General features: G+C 24.6%; 3 protein-coding genes across 6 annotated transcripts; 1 reads left to right on the top strand and 2 right to left on the bottom strand.

Annotated features, from left to right (window-relative positions):
* Positions 1–84: 84 nt before the first annotated feature.
* LOC122716314 (26S proteasome regulatory subunit 8) lies at positions 85–7,096 on the bottom strand. Of its 2 annotated transcripts, none has more exons than XM_043939265.1 (7): positions 6,873–7,096; positions 1,850–1,886; positions 1,630–1,774; positions 1,148–1,558; positions 826–1,052; positions 448–723; positions 85–369 (listed from the first exon to the last, which is right to left on the bottom strand). In XM_043939265.1, the coding sequence occupies exons 2-7, from the start codon at positions 1,865–1,867 to the stop codon at positions 229–231; spliced, it is 1,218 nt and encodes a 405-aa protein (XP_043795200.1). In that variant the 5' UTR covers positions 1,868–1,886; positions 6,873–7,096; the 3' UTR covers positions 85–228. The 2 variants fall into 2 exon arrangements, with proteins under 2 accessions (XP_043795200.1, XP_043795210.1); XM_043939275.1 differs by lacking the exon at positions 6,873–7,096 and adding an exon at positions 2,015–2,033.
* LOC122716311 lies at positions 2,459–5,982 on the top strand. The gene is made up of 6 exons (XM_043939252.1): positions 2,459–2,843; positions 2,918–3,035; positions 3,337–3,690; positions 3,771–4,043; positions 4,132–4,409; positions 4,493–5,982. The coding sequence occupies exons 1-6, from the start codon at positions 2,752–2,754 to the stop codon at positions 5,307–5,309; spliced, it is 1,932 nt and encodes a 643-aa protein (XP_043795187.1). The 5' UTR covers positions 2,459–2,751; the 3' UTR covers positions 5,310–5,982.
* A 1,876-nt stretch (positions 7,097–8,972) lies between the features above and the next one.
* Positions 8,973–18,312, bottom strand: LOC122716279 (kinesin heavy chain). 3 transcript variants are annotated; one of them, XR_006346990.1, is made up of 15 exons: positions 17,685–18,311; positions 15,003–15,144; positions 14,688–14,861; positions 14,320–14,588; positions 13,979–14,225; positions 13,670–13,906; positions 13,255–13,601; positions 12,965–13,168; positions 12,736–12,879; positions 12,371–12,655; positions 12,108–12,293; positions 11,834–12,037; positions 11,474–11,768; positions 11,197–11,379; positions 8,973–11,103 (listed from the first exon to the last, which is right to left on the bottom strand). XR_006346990.1 is itself a non-coding variant. In XM_043939198.1 (14 exons), exons 1-14 carry the CDS (start codon positions 17,841–17,843, stop codon positions 10,966–10,968), a joined length of 2,970 nt encoding a protein of 989 aa, XP_043795133.1. In that variant the 5' UTR covers positions 17,844–18,312; the 3' UTR covers positions 8,973–10,965. The 3 variants fall into 3 exon arrangements, 2 of the variants coding, with proteins under 2 accessions (XP_043795133.1, XP_043795142.1); XM_043939198.1 differs by lacking the exon at positions 11,197–11,379 and having other exon boundaries at positions 8,973–11,042; positions 17,685–18,312; XM_043939207.1 differs by lacking the exon at positions 11,197–11,379.

The raw sequence follows: 18,312 nt of genomic DNA, 5'->3' as shown, positions 1-18,312 counted from the left end.
ATAATATTAATTAATATGATATTAATATAATATATAATATTATTTAATAATTACATTTAATAAAAAAATGAGTCACAAAAAGTATCAATTTTTCTATTTAATATATTTTTCTTGTAACTGTAACTTTTATTTTGTATACATTTAAATCGAAATTGTATGAAATTTACAAATGATTTTGCAAAAGATGCAAAAGAGTATAGAATGAGAACTGCAGGATGAAATCAATTATTACTTCCATAATTTCTTGATGGACATATTTTTTTCTGAATCTTTTTGCATGACTTTTGCTACAGCCATTTCAAAATCTTCTTGGGTAACATGTACACGACGTTCTCTAAGAGCATACATACCAGCTTCTGTACATACACCCTAAAAAAAAAAGAAATAAATAAATAATTCTGGAAATAAAAAATGTTAAAAAATATTTTCAAACTGTATATTAAATACCTTCACTTCTGCACCCGATGCACCAGGCATGAGTTCAGCAATTTTTCTTAAATTTATACCACGTGTTAAGTTCATTTTTCTCGAATGAATTTTTAAAATATCGAGTCGTGCTTCTTCGTTTGGAGGAGGGAATTCGATTTTACGATCTATACGTCCTGGTCTTAATAATGCTGGATCTAATATATCAATTCTGTTTGTAGCCATAATGACTTTTATATTTTTTGTTGCTTCAAAACCATCTAATTGATTAAGTAACTCGAGCATTGTTCGTTGAACCTATAATATAATATAACATAAAATATAAAATAATTATAATATAAAATAACAATAAACACTTATTTAAAATAAAATTTTTTTATTCTAAAATATAAAATTTACTTCACTATCCCCTCCCGAACCAGATTCAATGCGAGAACTTCCAATTGAATCTATTTCATCCATGAATATTATAGATGGTGCATGTTCTCTTGCCATTACAAATAATTCACGAACCATTCGTGAACCTTCTCCAATGAATTTTTGAACCAATTCAGAACCCGATACGCGAATAAATGTACATTCAGTATGATGAGCAACTGCTCTTGCTAATAATGTTTTACCTGTACCTGAAAATAAATGAATTTATCAATAATATTATTGAATTTTTTAATTAAAAAAAAAAAGAAAAAATTTTTTTGTTTATTAATTTTTTATTTATTACCTGGTGGTCCATATAAAAGTACACCTTTAGGTTGGGCAATTCCAAGAGCATCAAATAATTCAGGATGTTTAACAGGTAATTCAATAACTTCTTTGATTTCTTTGATTTGTTTATCTAAACCACCAACCATTTCATATGTAGAATCTGGTACTTTTTCAACCATCATAAGAGAAACAAGTGGATCAACTTTATTTGGTAAAATTTTATGCAAAGTATAACTTTCATTACGTAGTGCAACTCGTGAATTTGGTGTCACATCATTAATATCAATATTTTTATCTATATCTACTACAAATTTTCCTTCAGGATGTACTTTGACTAAAACTTTTTTTTTATCCATTGGTTTAACAACTTCTCCAACATATGATCCTTGTTCTTGAAGAAGTTGCAATTCTTCACGCAACATACGTACTACAAAGAGATATTTTTATTCTAAAATGATTAACTAAAAAAAACAAAGATATAATTATAAAATAACATACCTTTTGCATTAAGCTCATTACGTTGTGCTTGTAACCTCCTCAAATTTTGACTTTTTTCAGCTACAATTAATTGAAGTTCTTCGATTTTAGTAATGTAATATGGTTTAAAACCTTCTCCTTTCATAGTTTTTTCATCTATTTCCATCTAAAATATTAAAATAAATAAATACTACCATTAAATAATAAATATATATCACGTTATTTAGCTTCGAGTACTTACTTTGTTTGTGAGCGTCATTGTTGCACTCACTATTTATCTATAATTAAGTACAAATTATAATTATTTTTATACTATCATTTATCTATAAAAATAAGTGTGAAAAAAAATTTAAAACTTGACTTATATATGATGTTACTAGAAGAATTGCTTGTCATTGATACCTACTGTACTGTAATGTAATCCTCGATCTCAAGTTGGGAGTCGATTACTTGCTATAAGGTTATCGACAATCAATTTTATATCGATTAATACATTTATTGCATATTGATTACAAAACGTTAAATGAAAATTAATAAAATTTAATAAAATTTTTAAGTTAAATTAATAAATTATATTTATTTTTTTATTTAATAATAAAAACTATTAAACATTTAATAAAATTTATTATCGCTTGATGTAAATCATCCTTTAAGATTTATAATTTCATAAAAGAGTAATATATTATTTTTCAAAATATATTATTAATTATAAAATAATTAAAAATTATTGAATTTATTTTTTAGTATTTCTTAATTTATGTATTTCGTAAAAATTATTATTGCATAATTTATATTTTTATAAAATTGGTAAGACTGAACGATAACGGTACTTGATACACGCTTAAAAATTTATAGAATAAAATAAGGCGGCGACGCGGAAAATTATATATATTATGTTAGAATTCTTTCACCTAATTTTTAATTTTATAAAAAATTTAACACGCGCGTGAATAATGGAAAATGTTTTGTTATAGTAATAGCAAAATACATAATATATAAAGTATAACGTGAAAGTATTCAATACGCCACGTGACTGCATGATTTCTATACAGTTTAGATCACATAGGTTAAGGTGAAGATACTCTAACCGGTCGGCGGGAGATGAACTTTGCTCTTAGTTTTTATATATTTTTTATGTAAAAAATGGAATTTGACTTGTCGTTCAATTATATGCCAATATTTTCCATTATTTTATTACTATTTGTCACATTCACTACAGTCTTCCAAAAACTTAAGTAAGTATATTTTTTTTTGTTTTCTTTCTGGAATATTACAATCACAATTATATCATATTTTGTGTATACATTAGATTAAGATGGCCTGTAAAAGTGAACTGTTGGTTTTGTAACAAAAATATAAAAATTTGGCGACAACAGCTTAATTGGTGGATGTGTCCATATTGTGAACAATACAATGGTTTTTCTAAGGTAAATTAGTTTTTTCAATTAAAATTTTAAAGGATATATTATTCATAATATTATATATTTATAATATTGAAGATTATATTCATATGACACATCCAAAAATTTTAATTCAATTATTAAGATTTTATGCATAATGTATCTTGATTATTTCGCCAGGTTGAATTAATTGATTCATTAAATATTTTTAAAGTTATTGGAATATCTTGATACAGAATTGAAACAATCTATGTATGCAATATTGTTTTTAAAATTCAATATTTATTTTGGATACTGTTCCTATATTTTCTTCCATGTCAAATTTTAGAATGGTGATTACTCATATAATATACCAGAACAATATAAGAAACCTTCACATGAAATCAAAAGATATTGCACAATCAACCAAAATATGACTAATAAAAATATAAATAATGGGCTCTGCAAACAATGTAACATGAATGAAAACCTAAAAATATCAAAAATATCTGGTTATATACCTGAAAATGAAAAAAATTATGAATATGAAATTAAAAAGTTGAAAGATAATTTAGAACAACAATATCCATTGTGTGCAAAATGTAAAATTACAGTAAATAATGTATTATATAAGCAAGCATTATGGCTTGCACAATATAAAATGTTATTATTTAAACAAAAACCATTCTGTATAATTGCTAATGTAAGTATTATAATAAAAAGTAAATAAAATTTTATAACATATTTATTGATTTCTTTTAAAATATAAAATTGAATTTTCAGGACAAAAAATGTTGTGAATTTATATGCAGAATAATAGCAACAATATTAGGTTCTATGGTAGCATACAATATGGAATTCATATTTTTACCAGTTGGAGGGTTATTTTTTCAATTCTGTGCTTGTTGGATAACAAAAAAACAAAATTCTGATACATTACTTATGTTCTTATGGATTTGTATGATTACACTCTTACCTTTTAAAGATACAAAATTAATTAAAGCAGATTTTCAGAATTCGTGGTTTTCTCTAGAATATATAACTCAGTATCATATGGTAAGTTAATAAATTAAAATAAATTATATTACATTAATATTATAATTGTATTTTAATATATAATATTTTTCAATAATTTTTGTTTTAGATAATATTATTTATCTCAATTATAGGCTTTATAAATATCATACCTAAATCTCATAAAATTACATTAAATAAAAATATATCATTTAAAAAAATTGAATCTTCTACAAAAAATATAGAATTATTTGATTCATTTACAACAACTTCAAATAATAAACACAATTTTAAAATTAAAACTATTGGTAATTTAAATGAAAATGTTGTTAATCAATCGGTAGAAAACAAGTCTCAGTGTGTAGGAAATTCAATTAATTCCAAATCTATAATTTTTCAAAATTTATTGTAAGTAATTTATTAAATTATTAAATTTTTTAATTTTTCATTAATTTTTTATAAAATACAAAAAATAATTATTTATATTACAGTACAAATTCGGAATTACAGTCATCGCCAATATCTGTTGTCAGTAATGATGCAATATTTAATTCTACACCCATATATAAAAAGAATATGATAGATAATAGTTACTCATTGAATGATAGTTTGAGTACATTAAGCATATTATCACTAGATGAAAATAAACCAAAACATTCAACTAAAATACCTAAGATTTTTCAAACTAAAGTGTATAGTACAAAAAGTTCTGAGCTCTTTAAGAAATCTGGTAAAAGACATATTTTATCACCACCGAAACTAAAATCAGTTACACAAACATCCTGGGTAGCCGGTGGTTATTGGCAAGAAGGTATAGATGCACCATCATTGTCCAGATCATCCAGTCAAAGTTCTGGCTTTGGTTCTGTGAGTTCTAATTTTGGTCCATCTAGAGAACCATCTATACATGAATTTGATCAGTGTTCAGTTGTATCTGATACAACACAATCTTGTTATACAGTACGGCAAAATAATAGTTCCATTGGATCTTTTTGTCAACAAGGTCTTCAATTTCCATCAGAATCAAAAAATCAATCATTTAATAATCAAACAGTGAAACTTACATCAACTAATCTTTATACTTCACAAATGTTATTATCTCAAAATAACAAAAGAAATAATTCAATTTTTATGGATCAATGTTCACAAGGGCAAAACATGAATATAAATGATATTAAAAGTCCCTCTGAAATGCAAATATTTCCTAGTCATACCACTATTGTAACAAGTCCCATTTGGTTACCAATCCTTTTATGTGGCTCACTTGTATTAAATATAATAGTGTTATGTACTATTTTATTACATTGAACAGGGTATACATTTTTGCTATTCTATCTGAATTTATATTTGCCATTTATACGTATTTTAGTTTTTAATTATAAAGCAAGTTGATTACTATTTTATAAAGTAATTACTTATAAAAAATAGTAATTAATAATATAGAAATTTCAACTTGTTGATAAATAGCGATACACTGCCAGTATAAAGTTTTCTATTATTATCATAAAATCTTGTTATTATCACTCGCTTCTTTATCTCATATAAATCATTGTAAATAAATATTATTTTTTTATATGCATTTTACAAAGCATCAAATTTGAACAATAATGTTAAGTTAAACGCATAATAGTGGAAAATGGGATACTGGTTCGACGGAAAAATTATCTGACGTAAACTGTGAATCTTGTGATAAAAAAAACGTTCTCCATGTGTGTTCATTAGTAAGATATATATGTAATCCAAAAAATAAGAATTAAGAACTGAAATAATGTGAAATTAAATTCACTTTATATTGATGTTTAATTTTTTTTTTAATTCTATTATTATATTTGTGAATACAAAAAAAATTGTTTTCATTACTATGACTCATAATTAACAAACAACATTATAAATCCTATTAAAATAATTCTATTATTATTATAATACATGTTAATTTTTTATGTAAATTTTGGTACTTGCAATCTTGTACTATTATCTTGAATATGTTTTGAATGTTAATGTTTAATGTTTTGAATATGGTTTGAAAATAAAAAGATAAACTTTTTAAATGAGAAATATAATTTTTTTTAGTATATTCAGAATTTTTATTACAATTTTTAAGATATTTCTTATCTTTTTCAATCTTATTAAAATGATATATAATATATATTAAACAAAATTTTATCCAATTTATAAATATAAGTATTTTTTTAATGATAATTAAATATTGAAAAATATTTATGAAATAATATTGTAAATAAAAAACTACAGATGATAAAAGTACAAGCTAGCAATACCATTAAATGAAATAAAATATCAATAAAAGTTTCTATGATGGTGTTATTATATTTCTTTAAAAAATCAATATTTTTATTATATAATTATTTTAAAATTAAAATAAAAATAATTTTCAAATTACACTGCTAATTACATAATTAATATCTTAATATTTATACATATGTACATTTATGAAACTCTTTTTTTATTTTTTTTAATATAAATAAAAAATTTTGCATTACAAATTTTGTATATATATGATGAAATCCAAAGTATTCTTTATATTTGTAAGAATATATATTATTATGTTATGATATGATGTTAAAATAAATAAATAAAATAAATATTATATCTTTATTTAAGATGTTTGTGTAAAAAAATTTATATAAGTTTTTTAATGAATAATATATTTTATACTATTATTTTTTTGCATTTTGCACATTTGATACTGAATTTTTAACTTTAAATGGCAATAAACAATATTCATTATCTGATTTATATTTAAAATGTCCAAGATCTGGTATATTAAAATTCACTTTTCGTCTGCGAAATCTTCAATAAAATTAAATATAAATTAAATTATATAATAAAAATTGTAATTTAATAATAACTTACTTAGTAACTTGTTCAATATCTAATGGTTTTATTTCTCCTATCTCTTCCTTATAAGTGCTCCACCATTGACATTTGGCTATTCCTTCCTTTGAATCCCTATATATTTCTTCTTTTAATGCATCTTTTAATCCGAATTGAGTTAATGTACCAAAACTTTTCATTAAATCTTGTTCTGGAATCCATTTTCTTTGTCTTTAAATATAAAATATAAATTTCATAAATATATTAATAAGAATTAAAACATTTATATAATTTATTTATAATTAATACACACATAAAATCATATATACCTTGCATTATAAGATCTAATTTTAGGTCCTTCGAGACCTTTTGGTAAAATATTATAACATAAATCATAAGTAGTTGTCATATTACTATAATATTCCTTTTCGTGATGAAAAAATTTTTCTTGGGGTAAACCCTTATGAGAAAATTGTATTCAAAGACAATATTGTAATAATTAAACGTCATTTGAAGATTATTTTATATATCATTTATTTTCTATAACATACTTTAAATGGTAGTTTTGTATACCTCTTGTATAAGTTTATTTTCCCATTTTACAATTTGATTTATTTTCCAAGTTTCATTAATATGAGGTTTAAAATCTATTTCATATGTAGTTCTCCAATCATCAGGTTGGATTATGTAATCTGCTCTACGTTCAAACCAATCACCTACTAATGTCTTTGGTGAGTACTTGTTTTCGTCTAGTAGTGGTCCACGATCAAGTGTAATTTTTGTAGGAAATAATTTTTTTCGTACATCTGTTAATGATAATGTACCATCTAAACATTGTTGTTCCACATTCCAGTTCATAACATTCATGGTATTTATCTTTGAATAATATCATAAGAAAATAAATTAAACAATAAAGTAAAAATTAAAGTTATTATATTTATTATTGATTGAATTAAAAAATAAGTTATTAATCATATAAACTTTTTTATCAATAAGAAAAATCGGATATTTATAATTTTAATATTAAATAAATACATATATATAATATTAATTATTTTATTATTAAATATGCTGTCCAAGAATTATTACTTAAGAAATATTATTAAAAAATATTAATGTTTTTTTTATTTTTATATTTTTAATGCAATTTTCATTAATTATTAAATAATAAATAGTAATAAATTTTTTAAAAATAATTTTTCAAATGAGGAAGCGAGTTGCGTATAATAATCCAAGATACCTTGAAACTACAGTTTCTCTAAACTGCATACCATCTAATTCTAGAAAAATTTTAGGAATCCCTACTTCATTTTATTTTCTTCCTTTTATTTTCTGCTTCCGATGAGGTAGACCTGAATTTGATCGAGGGCTTTTGAAATATGTTATGACATATACACAAAACATGCAATGAAAAAAGAATTTATTATTTGCATTGCATTTTTATAGTAAACCTACTTCGATACTTATAGGTTTCACTATGCACCATCGAGCATCAGTATATTTTTTTTTAAAACGCCTGTAATTTTTTTATGTTGTGGAATTTAATTAAATAAACGCACGTATATAACATATAATTTTTCGAATAAAGCATAACGTAGCAAAGCACGTGATACAACTATATGAGTTTGTCGCACTTTTTCTGTACATTTTTCGGTATGTTTCTAAACCACAATGAAACGAATATCTACATCTGTCAACTTATTTATTTCCTTCACATTCGCATATTTCGTACAGTTTACAAAAGAACGGCAGCGGTTATAGATCAACCTCCTCATTAACAGTGATTTTTGTTTTTCTATGTGTATATTATTAAATATTAACTACTCTTTTTTAATTATAATTTTAAATATGTTTGATGTATTATGAAAATAATAATAACTCTGATTTTTATTTTATTTTTTTTCGTGTATATATATCGAAGATTTTTAAAAAGGACTTTTCGACAAGGATCTGATTTTTGAGGAGTTATACAATAAAATTCATCAAATTTTTCTTAAGCTTCATTGCCTGTTTATGCGCATAAATTATATAAATTATGATGTAAAAAAATAATAATAATAAACATATATGTCAATTAGAGAAAAATGCTGATAATTTAAATTATATTATAATATATATAACAGGCTGATTTATGAATTCGATCATTTTTTAATTATATTTTGATCGTAACAAAAATTTGTTCAATAAGTACTTTCGAATTTTTTTCTCCATGTTGAAAAATCAATAATGCCTTTACAATAGTCTATAAAAATAAATGTTATTTAGTAAGAAAAAGTGGTCGATACTCGAAATTCACAATTAAAGAGTTGCCTAGGCTGAAATTTTATTTCACGATTCAGTAGCTTAAGAAGAGAATTGAATCATGATCCAAAATTCAGCAGATACATTAATATCTTAGTTGAATAGTAGAATGAAAAATACATTATTGTATGACAATATTTCGACAATTGTTAAGGCTTTGAAACAGTAATGTTACGTGTATTTTTCAATAAATACATATATTTGTAGCCTTTTATGAGTAGGGCAACTTGCAAAGATCGTTTTAATTTGCCAAATAAATGTAATGGAATACGATTATATTTACATACATTTGACAATAATAATTGCACTCATTATGCACCACGCACTTGTCTTTGCATAATATGCAAACACAATTTCACTCTCGATATCACAAAAGTTAAAAAACGGAAGATGACAAAAAATGATTTCACATGGAAACATGATTTCTTTCGTTATTGTCAACAACAACGAGAGACAATGATTCATAAAGAAAATGTTAATTTTTTTTGTCTACACATAAAGAATCTGCGCGTAACAAAATTTCGACGTATCACAAACAAATATTTTGTTGCGCACAGTTTATAGAAACCTATCTTAAATTAATATTGTTTAGAATTCTCCTGCTCCGGACAATATATCAAGTACGTGTGGCTCGTACATTTTTAAGAAAATCATAAATAAAACAATTACAAAAAAGTACATAAAAAGTACACAAAAATTGAAAAGCATTAATTACTGACAAATATAGTTAAAGAATAGTTTTCTAAAAAATGCATGTGTACGTTACATTCAACGATTACACTGAAAAAAAAAAGAAAAAGAATGTGTGAGCGAATTTTCGGCGGCCTGCAACAGGTTTTAGGAACTTAAGCAGACCTGTGCAATAGCTCACAATTAGACGTACAATACATCTAGGTAACTTCCGAGCATAAGCTCAACATGAAGAAACATAAACTAATACGTTTATCTAAGACAAAAGACTTCTTTATAGACCAAATTTTATTGGCCTATAAAAATTTAAATGTAGTATAAAAGCCTCTGATATAAACAAGAATAAGCAATAATAAATTAATTTAAATTAGATGAATATATAAAGATCGATGTAATGAGAAATGTATTATAATTAATAAAATAAACATGAACAAAGATAAAGATGAAATTTTTCTGTTGAAAATGTTCATAAAGCCATTGGTTCTTGGACCATAATAATATTTAGAGTAGCCAACAAACTTAACACTTTCGTTAAGTGAGCTCTCTAGAAGGTCCGAAAAAATTTTTTATCGTGTATATGTTAATAGCAATGGAGAGAATTCTTACAATTATAAATACTTATAAGCCACGATCATTCCTACAATTTTTTCAAAGCCGCATGTCCAATCGCATTTCATGTCAGCGATACCTACCAAATGTTAGATAGTACTGCCTCATTTGATGGGAAATATTAATGTTGATAGCAGATCAATTAAAACTATTATAGACAAATTGATTAAATTATATTAATCATTTTTAGAAATTTATTTTCTATTCCATTATAATAGAATTCATTTATCTTTTTAAAGATACAGTATACAAAATTTTATAAGAAATAAATATTGAAATATTTTTCATAAGAGGCCTTTGCATGATTATTTGATAGACATTCACTTTTATTCATCGTGCATGATATTAAGTTAAATAATTTATAAAAATTAACTATTTACAAATCGATAGGACATGCAGCACTAATTTTATAACTTAATGCACTTATTTGAATATACCTAAGCACATGCTTGTTTTGAGACAAATAAAAAGAACTGGCGGTGCTCCTTGCGGATATATTACGTCTATTACCCTTACTATATAGTTGTAACATTTATGGGTATCCACTACAAATTAGAGTCTCTGGAACTCTATTGCTTTCATTGATGAAAGCGTTCTTGCATTCGTTTTCTGTAAAAGTGAAGGGTTTGGCATTATGCTCACGATCACTGTACGTTGTTATTACCCATATCTGAATAAAAACATGAAAAAAATAAACAAATATCAAAACTACATCAACAAAATCATTAACTAAAAATTAATTTTTTAACAAATAAAAAATTACCCATAACCATTTATTTAAAAAAATTGAAAATTAAAATTTTCGCAAGGTTTGTTCGTCTTTTAAATATTTTTATATGAAAATATCATTTGTTAAACTAAATAGTTTAACATCAAATATATTGAATATATTTATTCCAAACTGTATAACATTTTTATCGATTCCTTTATATAAAATCGGACAAACCTACGATTTTACAATAAAAATATAGATATATTCTTAATCATATGCATTGAAAAAAATATATGTAAAAATAATAAATATTCAAATTGTTACTTACCACGATTTCCCGTTCTAATAGCATTAACATTAGTTAAATGATGTTGACCAGCTCTAATTGGTTTAGCAATTTGTGCACTCGGTCCACGACGAGCTAAATTCTTTTGTCTAACTGCTTCCTTGATTCTATCTACCTCGTATTGATAACGTTTACGATCTCGCATTGCACCTTCTTTGGCATCTCGCAATGCTGTTTCTAGAGCTTTGACACGTTCCATAGTAGCCCGTAATCTTTTTTCAAGTTTAGGTAATTCACATCGAAGATCAGCATTATCTCTTACAAGTTGTTTATGAACCTATTAAATAAAAAATATATGGATATAATTCAATAAAATAAAAATATATATTTGCAATCATCTACCTTTGTAAGTTGGTCTAAATTATTCTCGAGGAAGGAAATCTTTTGTTTCTGTGTTAATGATCCACCATCATCTTCGTTATCTTCTGCAATCATAGTCTTCTTTATTCTAGTTTGAAGATCTTGAACAAATAACTTGCGTAGATTATGCAATGTTTGAAGTTCTTTGGCTACTGTTTCCTCTAGACCTTTAAGATCTTTTCGAGCCTATAAAAAAAAACATTAATAATCGTAAATTTTTTTAATTGCTCTTATATTTTGTAAAATTTATACATACTTGTTCACGACGTTCATTAAGCAAAATTAATTCTTGCAATTTAACAGATTTATTTGCTTCTTCTTGTTTTAATCGTTCATAATCCGCTTGCATTTGTTGATGAGCCAATGTGAATTTTTGATTCAAATCTTTAAGTTCACTAATCAATTCTTGTTTTTCAGATAATTCATCTCGAAGTGCTGCGACCTATATATTATATAATTAATAATAATACAATAATAATAACATATAATATAATGAATAATGTATTTAACATGTATTACTTGTTTTTGATGAGCATCTCGCAATTGATCCATTTGTTCTTCTAGTGCTACTCTCATCTTTGTCGCTGCTTCTTTTTCTTCTGCTTTTTCTTTATTTGTAACTGCTTGTACCTGTTCTGCAGCCTTTAACTTGGCACATTCTTCGCGTAAAGCATCAACATCTTCTTCTAAAGCACGTTTACGTGCTTCTGCTACTTTCATTGATTCCGTTAATGTTTGCATGCGAGCTTCGTGTTGAGAAATTAATAAACGACATTCAGCCAAATCTTTTTCATATTCAGCAACCTAAAATAAAATTTATGAATGAGTATCATAATTAAAAGTTAAATATAATAAATTCAAAAAGTATGAAATCGAATGCTTACTTTCTTGTTACAGTCTACTTGGAAACTTTCTAATCCTTGACATCGTTGTACTAAATTCTTCACCTCTGATTTCATTTTACTAATAAACAGTCTTGCCACAGTAAATTCTTCTTCAAGTTTACCATTACTTTCTGTAGGTGCAACCTAAAAAATATAAAATTTTTTATATTTTATTTAATATAAAAAATTAAAAAAAATTTTTTGAATGATTTAATAAATAAGATTTTACTTTTAGATTTTCATCACCACCAATTGCAACCCCAATTTCACCTAAATCTTTTAAGAAGTTTGCTAGCATTTCTGCAATACGTTTCCTTTGATGAGCCGACATATCCCGTAGTTGTTGTAATTCTGAAGCCGTACTGTTTAATGTTGTTTGTTTTGCTAATAATTCTTCTGTTAAAGTTTCAGTTTCTTTCTTTTTAATATCACACTATGAAAATGAATATTATATGAATTTAATATATATTCTTATATTTCTTAATAAAAATAATATAAAAAAATTAATACAAAAGATACCTCTTGGCATTTCTGATCATAATTAACTGCTAATTCTTCCAATGCTTGTAAAACTTCTTTAACTTCTTCTTTAGCCCGTTCGTGTTCTTGCTGTGTTCGATTTACTTCCTGTTGAAGTTTTTCATATTCACGTCTTGCAGTAGCAATTAATTCTGCTTGTTCATGAATTTGTTCTTTTAAGTTCTCAACATATTGTGATTGTTGATTGATTTCTTCATCTTTATCATCCAACTGTTGATAAAGTCTTTCACGTTCTTCTTCTAATTTTTGTCTTTCTTCATTAGATAAAGATCCAGCCATTAAGTTGCCACCAGGAGTGGCTGGCATCGGACCATCATCCAGTTTACCTGAAAATAATTATAATTTATAATAATATTGTAACATTTTTATTTTCAAAAAGTAAGTTAGATACTACCTTCAATAGACATATTAATTGGTGTTGTAACATCTGGTCCTTCAACCAAATTAACTTGTTCTTCAGGTTTAACAGTTTCACCCTGTCGCCAACGTGATAATTCAGCTTCTAATTTTTCAACTTTTCCTTTCAATCTAGCTGCTTTTTCCTTTTCTCTTTCGTAGCGACGTTTCCATTCTTCAGCTGTCAATTCCTCATTAACACATACAACATTCTTAATAGTTTTAGCACGTTTACCTAAAAAAATAAATAATATAATAATTGAAAAACTTCATTTGTCAGAAAGAAATCAAGAAATTTTTCTATTACCAAAATCTAATGTCGATTTTGTTTCTGATTCATTGAAACTAGCTGGTGAACAACAAATAATAATTGTAGTTCTGGCATTGCCACCAAGAGATTCTTGTAAAATTCTAGTCAATTTTGAATCACGATAAGGAATGTGAGTTTTATTTCCATCAGCTAAAGCTGATATTACATTGCCAAGTGCTGATAGAGATTTATTGATATTTTTTGCTTCATCTAGTACAGTTCCTTCTGCTCCAGTTTTAGAAACCTAAAATATAAAAACAAAACTAATATATTCTTTTATTTGAAAAAAAAAAAAAAAGGTATAGATATTTAATGAAATAGATATATTTATAATGCACCTTCTCTGAACCAGCCAAATCAACAAGATATAATTTTCCAGAAAGCTTCTTTTGGTTTTCTAAATTTTCTTGTTTCACATTTATTAAAAATACAGAATGAGAACGTGAACTGTGTTCGTTCATATTAGTTACTGCAATGTGCCTATTTGATTTTCCCTCTTCTATAACTTCAAATACTTCTTCAGGACTAGATACAAAGCGTTCTGTTGCACCTTTTACAAATGGAACTCGATTCTTATCTTCATGCACACTTAAATTCACTTTAGAAACTAAAAATAAAAGAAATTAAATTAGAAACTAATTAATTTTAATTAATAAGCTATGTTACATTAAATATAAAAAAAATTAAATATAGATAATATTCTTACCATCAAGAAGATCTCTAATTTTGTCCATATAGATTTCAAAGTATGATACCTTGATATGAAATTCCAAATTTTCTTCCATACCATAAATATGATTGAAAATATCATTAACAATTCTGGGAATAATACCTTGTTTATTTGGATCTCCAATAACACCTTCCATGGTATGTGTTTTTCCTAATTTATGCATAAATATTTTATTAAAAAAAACTATAGTATTTTTTAAATAAAATTCATTCTATAAAATTTTATAATTAGAATTTAATTTTTATAATTAATATAAGAAATCAACAAATTATAATATATATTTTAATTTACCTGAAGATGTTTGACCATATGCAAAAATAGTGCCGTTATACCCTGCCAACACATCTGTGACAATTGATCTAGCCGCTTCATTGTAAACTTTGTCTTGAGTAGCATTTGGTTTAAAAACTTTGTCAAAAAGATATACTTTTCCCTAAAAAATAATATAATATTAAAGAACATATATTTTCATGAAAAATCTGGAAACAATCATAAATTTCAGAAAATTTTAATTATATAATATAAATCATTTAAATTATACATTAATATATTATTTTATTTTATTAATTTGTATTTATGAACATATCCATATTAACTGTATAGAATAGAATTTTTAATAATTAAATAAACATTTTGAACATTAAACATAATAAAAAATATAATACACTAAAATATGTTCCGTTATAATAGCCGCGAACAAAATATTCTTTGTTTTCTTAATCAATGTCAGTTATGTATACATTGTCTTTAAATTATATAAACATATAAATATAATATAGCATTATAAATATTTATATCAGATAATAGAGTGATTTAAATTTTTAATTAAAGTTTGTAATTGTTCAATTAAATAAGTTTTTTAAATACTTTTGAATATTTGATTGGTACAAAGAAAAAAGAAGTAAAAGTGCGATAAAATAGTCATATTAAATATTTAAAAATTTAAAAAAAAAAAAGAAATAAAATTTTGCAATTATAGATATTATATATTATAATATTATTATTATTATATTGATATAATATATAATATAATATAATATTAATATAATAATAATAATAACAATAATTACAATCAACAAAAATTGATGATAATTAGTTAAATAATTAGATAATTAATTTCTGTAAATATTAAAAAAGAAAGATACAATAAAAGAAAAAGTGTTATAAAAGTTGTAATTAATAAACGATTCATGCAATAAACTTCGGTAGCGATGATGAAAAGATTTATGAAGAAAGCAAACTTCGAAAATATAAAAAAATTTTTATTGAAATCATAAAATAATGTCAAAAAACTTCAAAAAAGTTGGAAACTATGAATATTGATGATTAGAAGACTCATTATGAATGAATGAGTCCGAGCGATAGATTTTTTCATTCATCGTAAGATAGATAAAAAATAAGATAGATAAAATAACTATACTATTAGAAAAATAGAAAAATATAAATCGAAAAATTATAAAACAAATTAATTGCTAATATAATATTAAAATTAATAAACATAATAGTTAAAAAAATTTTTATTATTTAATAAGAAAGAATCAATCATTATCAAAAAAGAAAAAAATTTCATTATTTTTAATAAAATACTAAGTTATTTAATTATGCAAAATAATGATTTATGAGAAAAGCTTTTAGAAAAGTATTTTTTAAAATATTTCAATCATTATTGTTTATTATTACTTTTATTTTATTATTATGAAAATCTTAAAATCTTTGAATAAGAATGATGATTTAAATAGTTGACTTTAAAAAATAACAATATAATATATACAAATACAAATACTTGTCAACTTTGAATGAGTAATGATTTAATTTTATTTTATCAAATCAAATTTTATTTTTATATTATGTATTTTATAATAAATTATGAATAAAATAAAATATAAAATATAACATGGAAATCATAAATAAGAAAAGACATTTTCTAAATCTCTATAGAATATAAGAAAAAAGGGGGACAATTGCACTCAATAAAGCTTTGTTTCAGAAACCTCTTGAAACAATAGCAATATCTTTACTAAGCACCAGATCAAAAGACTTTCATATGAGAAAGAATTGGTACATTTATAAACATAATATTTATTTAAAATAATATCTATTTAAAAATAATATATATGCATTTCAGTATATTTCAAATCATAACATATTTAAAAATAATAGAAATAATTTCAAGTTTTAATTTAATAAATAATATAGAATTGCAATTCTGTTTAATGATTTTTTATACATTAATACATATTTTAATATATGAATCATAGATAATTATAAAAATACATTTTTATTTTACATTATTGAATTTATATATTTTCTATCTATTGGAAAAACTAATCTTTGAAATGATTTGATAATCTCTATATTTTATCTATCTTTTAAAATGTGAATTTATTTCTCAGTGCTGATGAAATCACTCATATAACATATTAAAAAACATTAAGTATACATATATTTTATAAAAAAATTTAGCAATTATAAAAAATAAGATCGTTTATTAAATTAATATATAGCGAATACGAATTCAATTAAATATTTTATAAAATCAAATTTATATTTATTGACAAATCTAAAGTTAAATCGTTATTAAGATAAAAATTGATGTTTGAATGAATTAAAACAATGAAATAAAACAAAAAAACCTGATAATAATTTAATATTATATATTTATTATATTTATTTCGAATTAAAATTTAATCGACCACTTAGATATGTCAACGTAAGAAAATCGTTCAGCAAAATGAGTACCGATGAAGATGAAATTAAATTTATTTTACTGAAAATAACAAAAGTGAATCATCGTACATTGTTCGAAAAAATTTTGTAATACGTGTAAAATGTAAGCATGCGGTTTATAGATAAGATATTAGGCAAAGAGAAGAACCGAGAGCAGCTGTCAGCTGTGCACGATGACATCACACATAAGCTGAACATGGTTAACGAACATAATAATTAAAAAAGATAATGATGTAAAATACATACCCCGATAGAGATGCAATTATCCTCACCACCAGAGGGGAATTTTACGATAAATTTCGAACCAGCTTTTTCTTCGGAGTCGTTCAAAGGTCGAAATCTACAGACTACCTTAATACTGTCCTCCGCGGCAATCTCACGCTCTCTTGGCGTCTCCATTGCCATATTTTGGTAGCTCGAATTCGTGAGACGAGTTCCTTAGTTCTTCTAATTAGCCACACTTAAAAATGATTTCCAATCTCTCGTAGGGTGCATAGGCGATGAGATGGTCGCGTGAACCACATGAAGAACCACTACCGTCTCTCTGTCACAAACCACAGCCCGTTTCGGAGCCAGTAAAGATGGCTGCCGTTGTTCGATGATTTTGCGGGTGGATTGATTTGCGTGTGCAAAAGTGAGAATCAACGATTGTACTTATATTAGATTGAAAAAAGAACATGGACAATAAATAATACGCGACGATCTTGTTTCCTAATACATTACTACTCTATGCTAAATCTGAAAATGATTTTTTTTAATACTTGGTTTCCTAAAAACCAATCGATGAGAAGTCTAGACAAAGTTTAACGCAAACGCGTCGAACTAAATGTGCGCGCGCGCTGTACGACTTGCCTCTTTGCGCATATGAAGCAGC

The sequence above is a fragment of the Apis laboriosa genome, unplaced genomic scaffold, assembly GCF_014066325.1.
Source record: "Apis laboriosa isolate Shangri-la unplaced genomic scaffold, ASM1406632v1 scaffold113_cov153, whole genome shotgun sequence".
NCBI classification, from domain to species: Eukaryota; Metazoa; Arthropoda; class Insecta; order Hymenoptera; family Apidae; genus Apis; species Apis laboriosa.
Note: the sequence above shows the minus strand (reverse complement) of the source record. Positions and strands in the feature narration are given on the sequence as shown.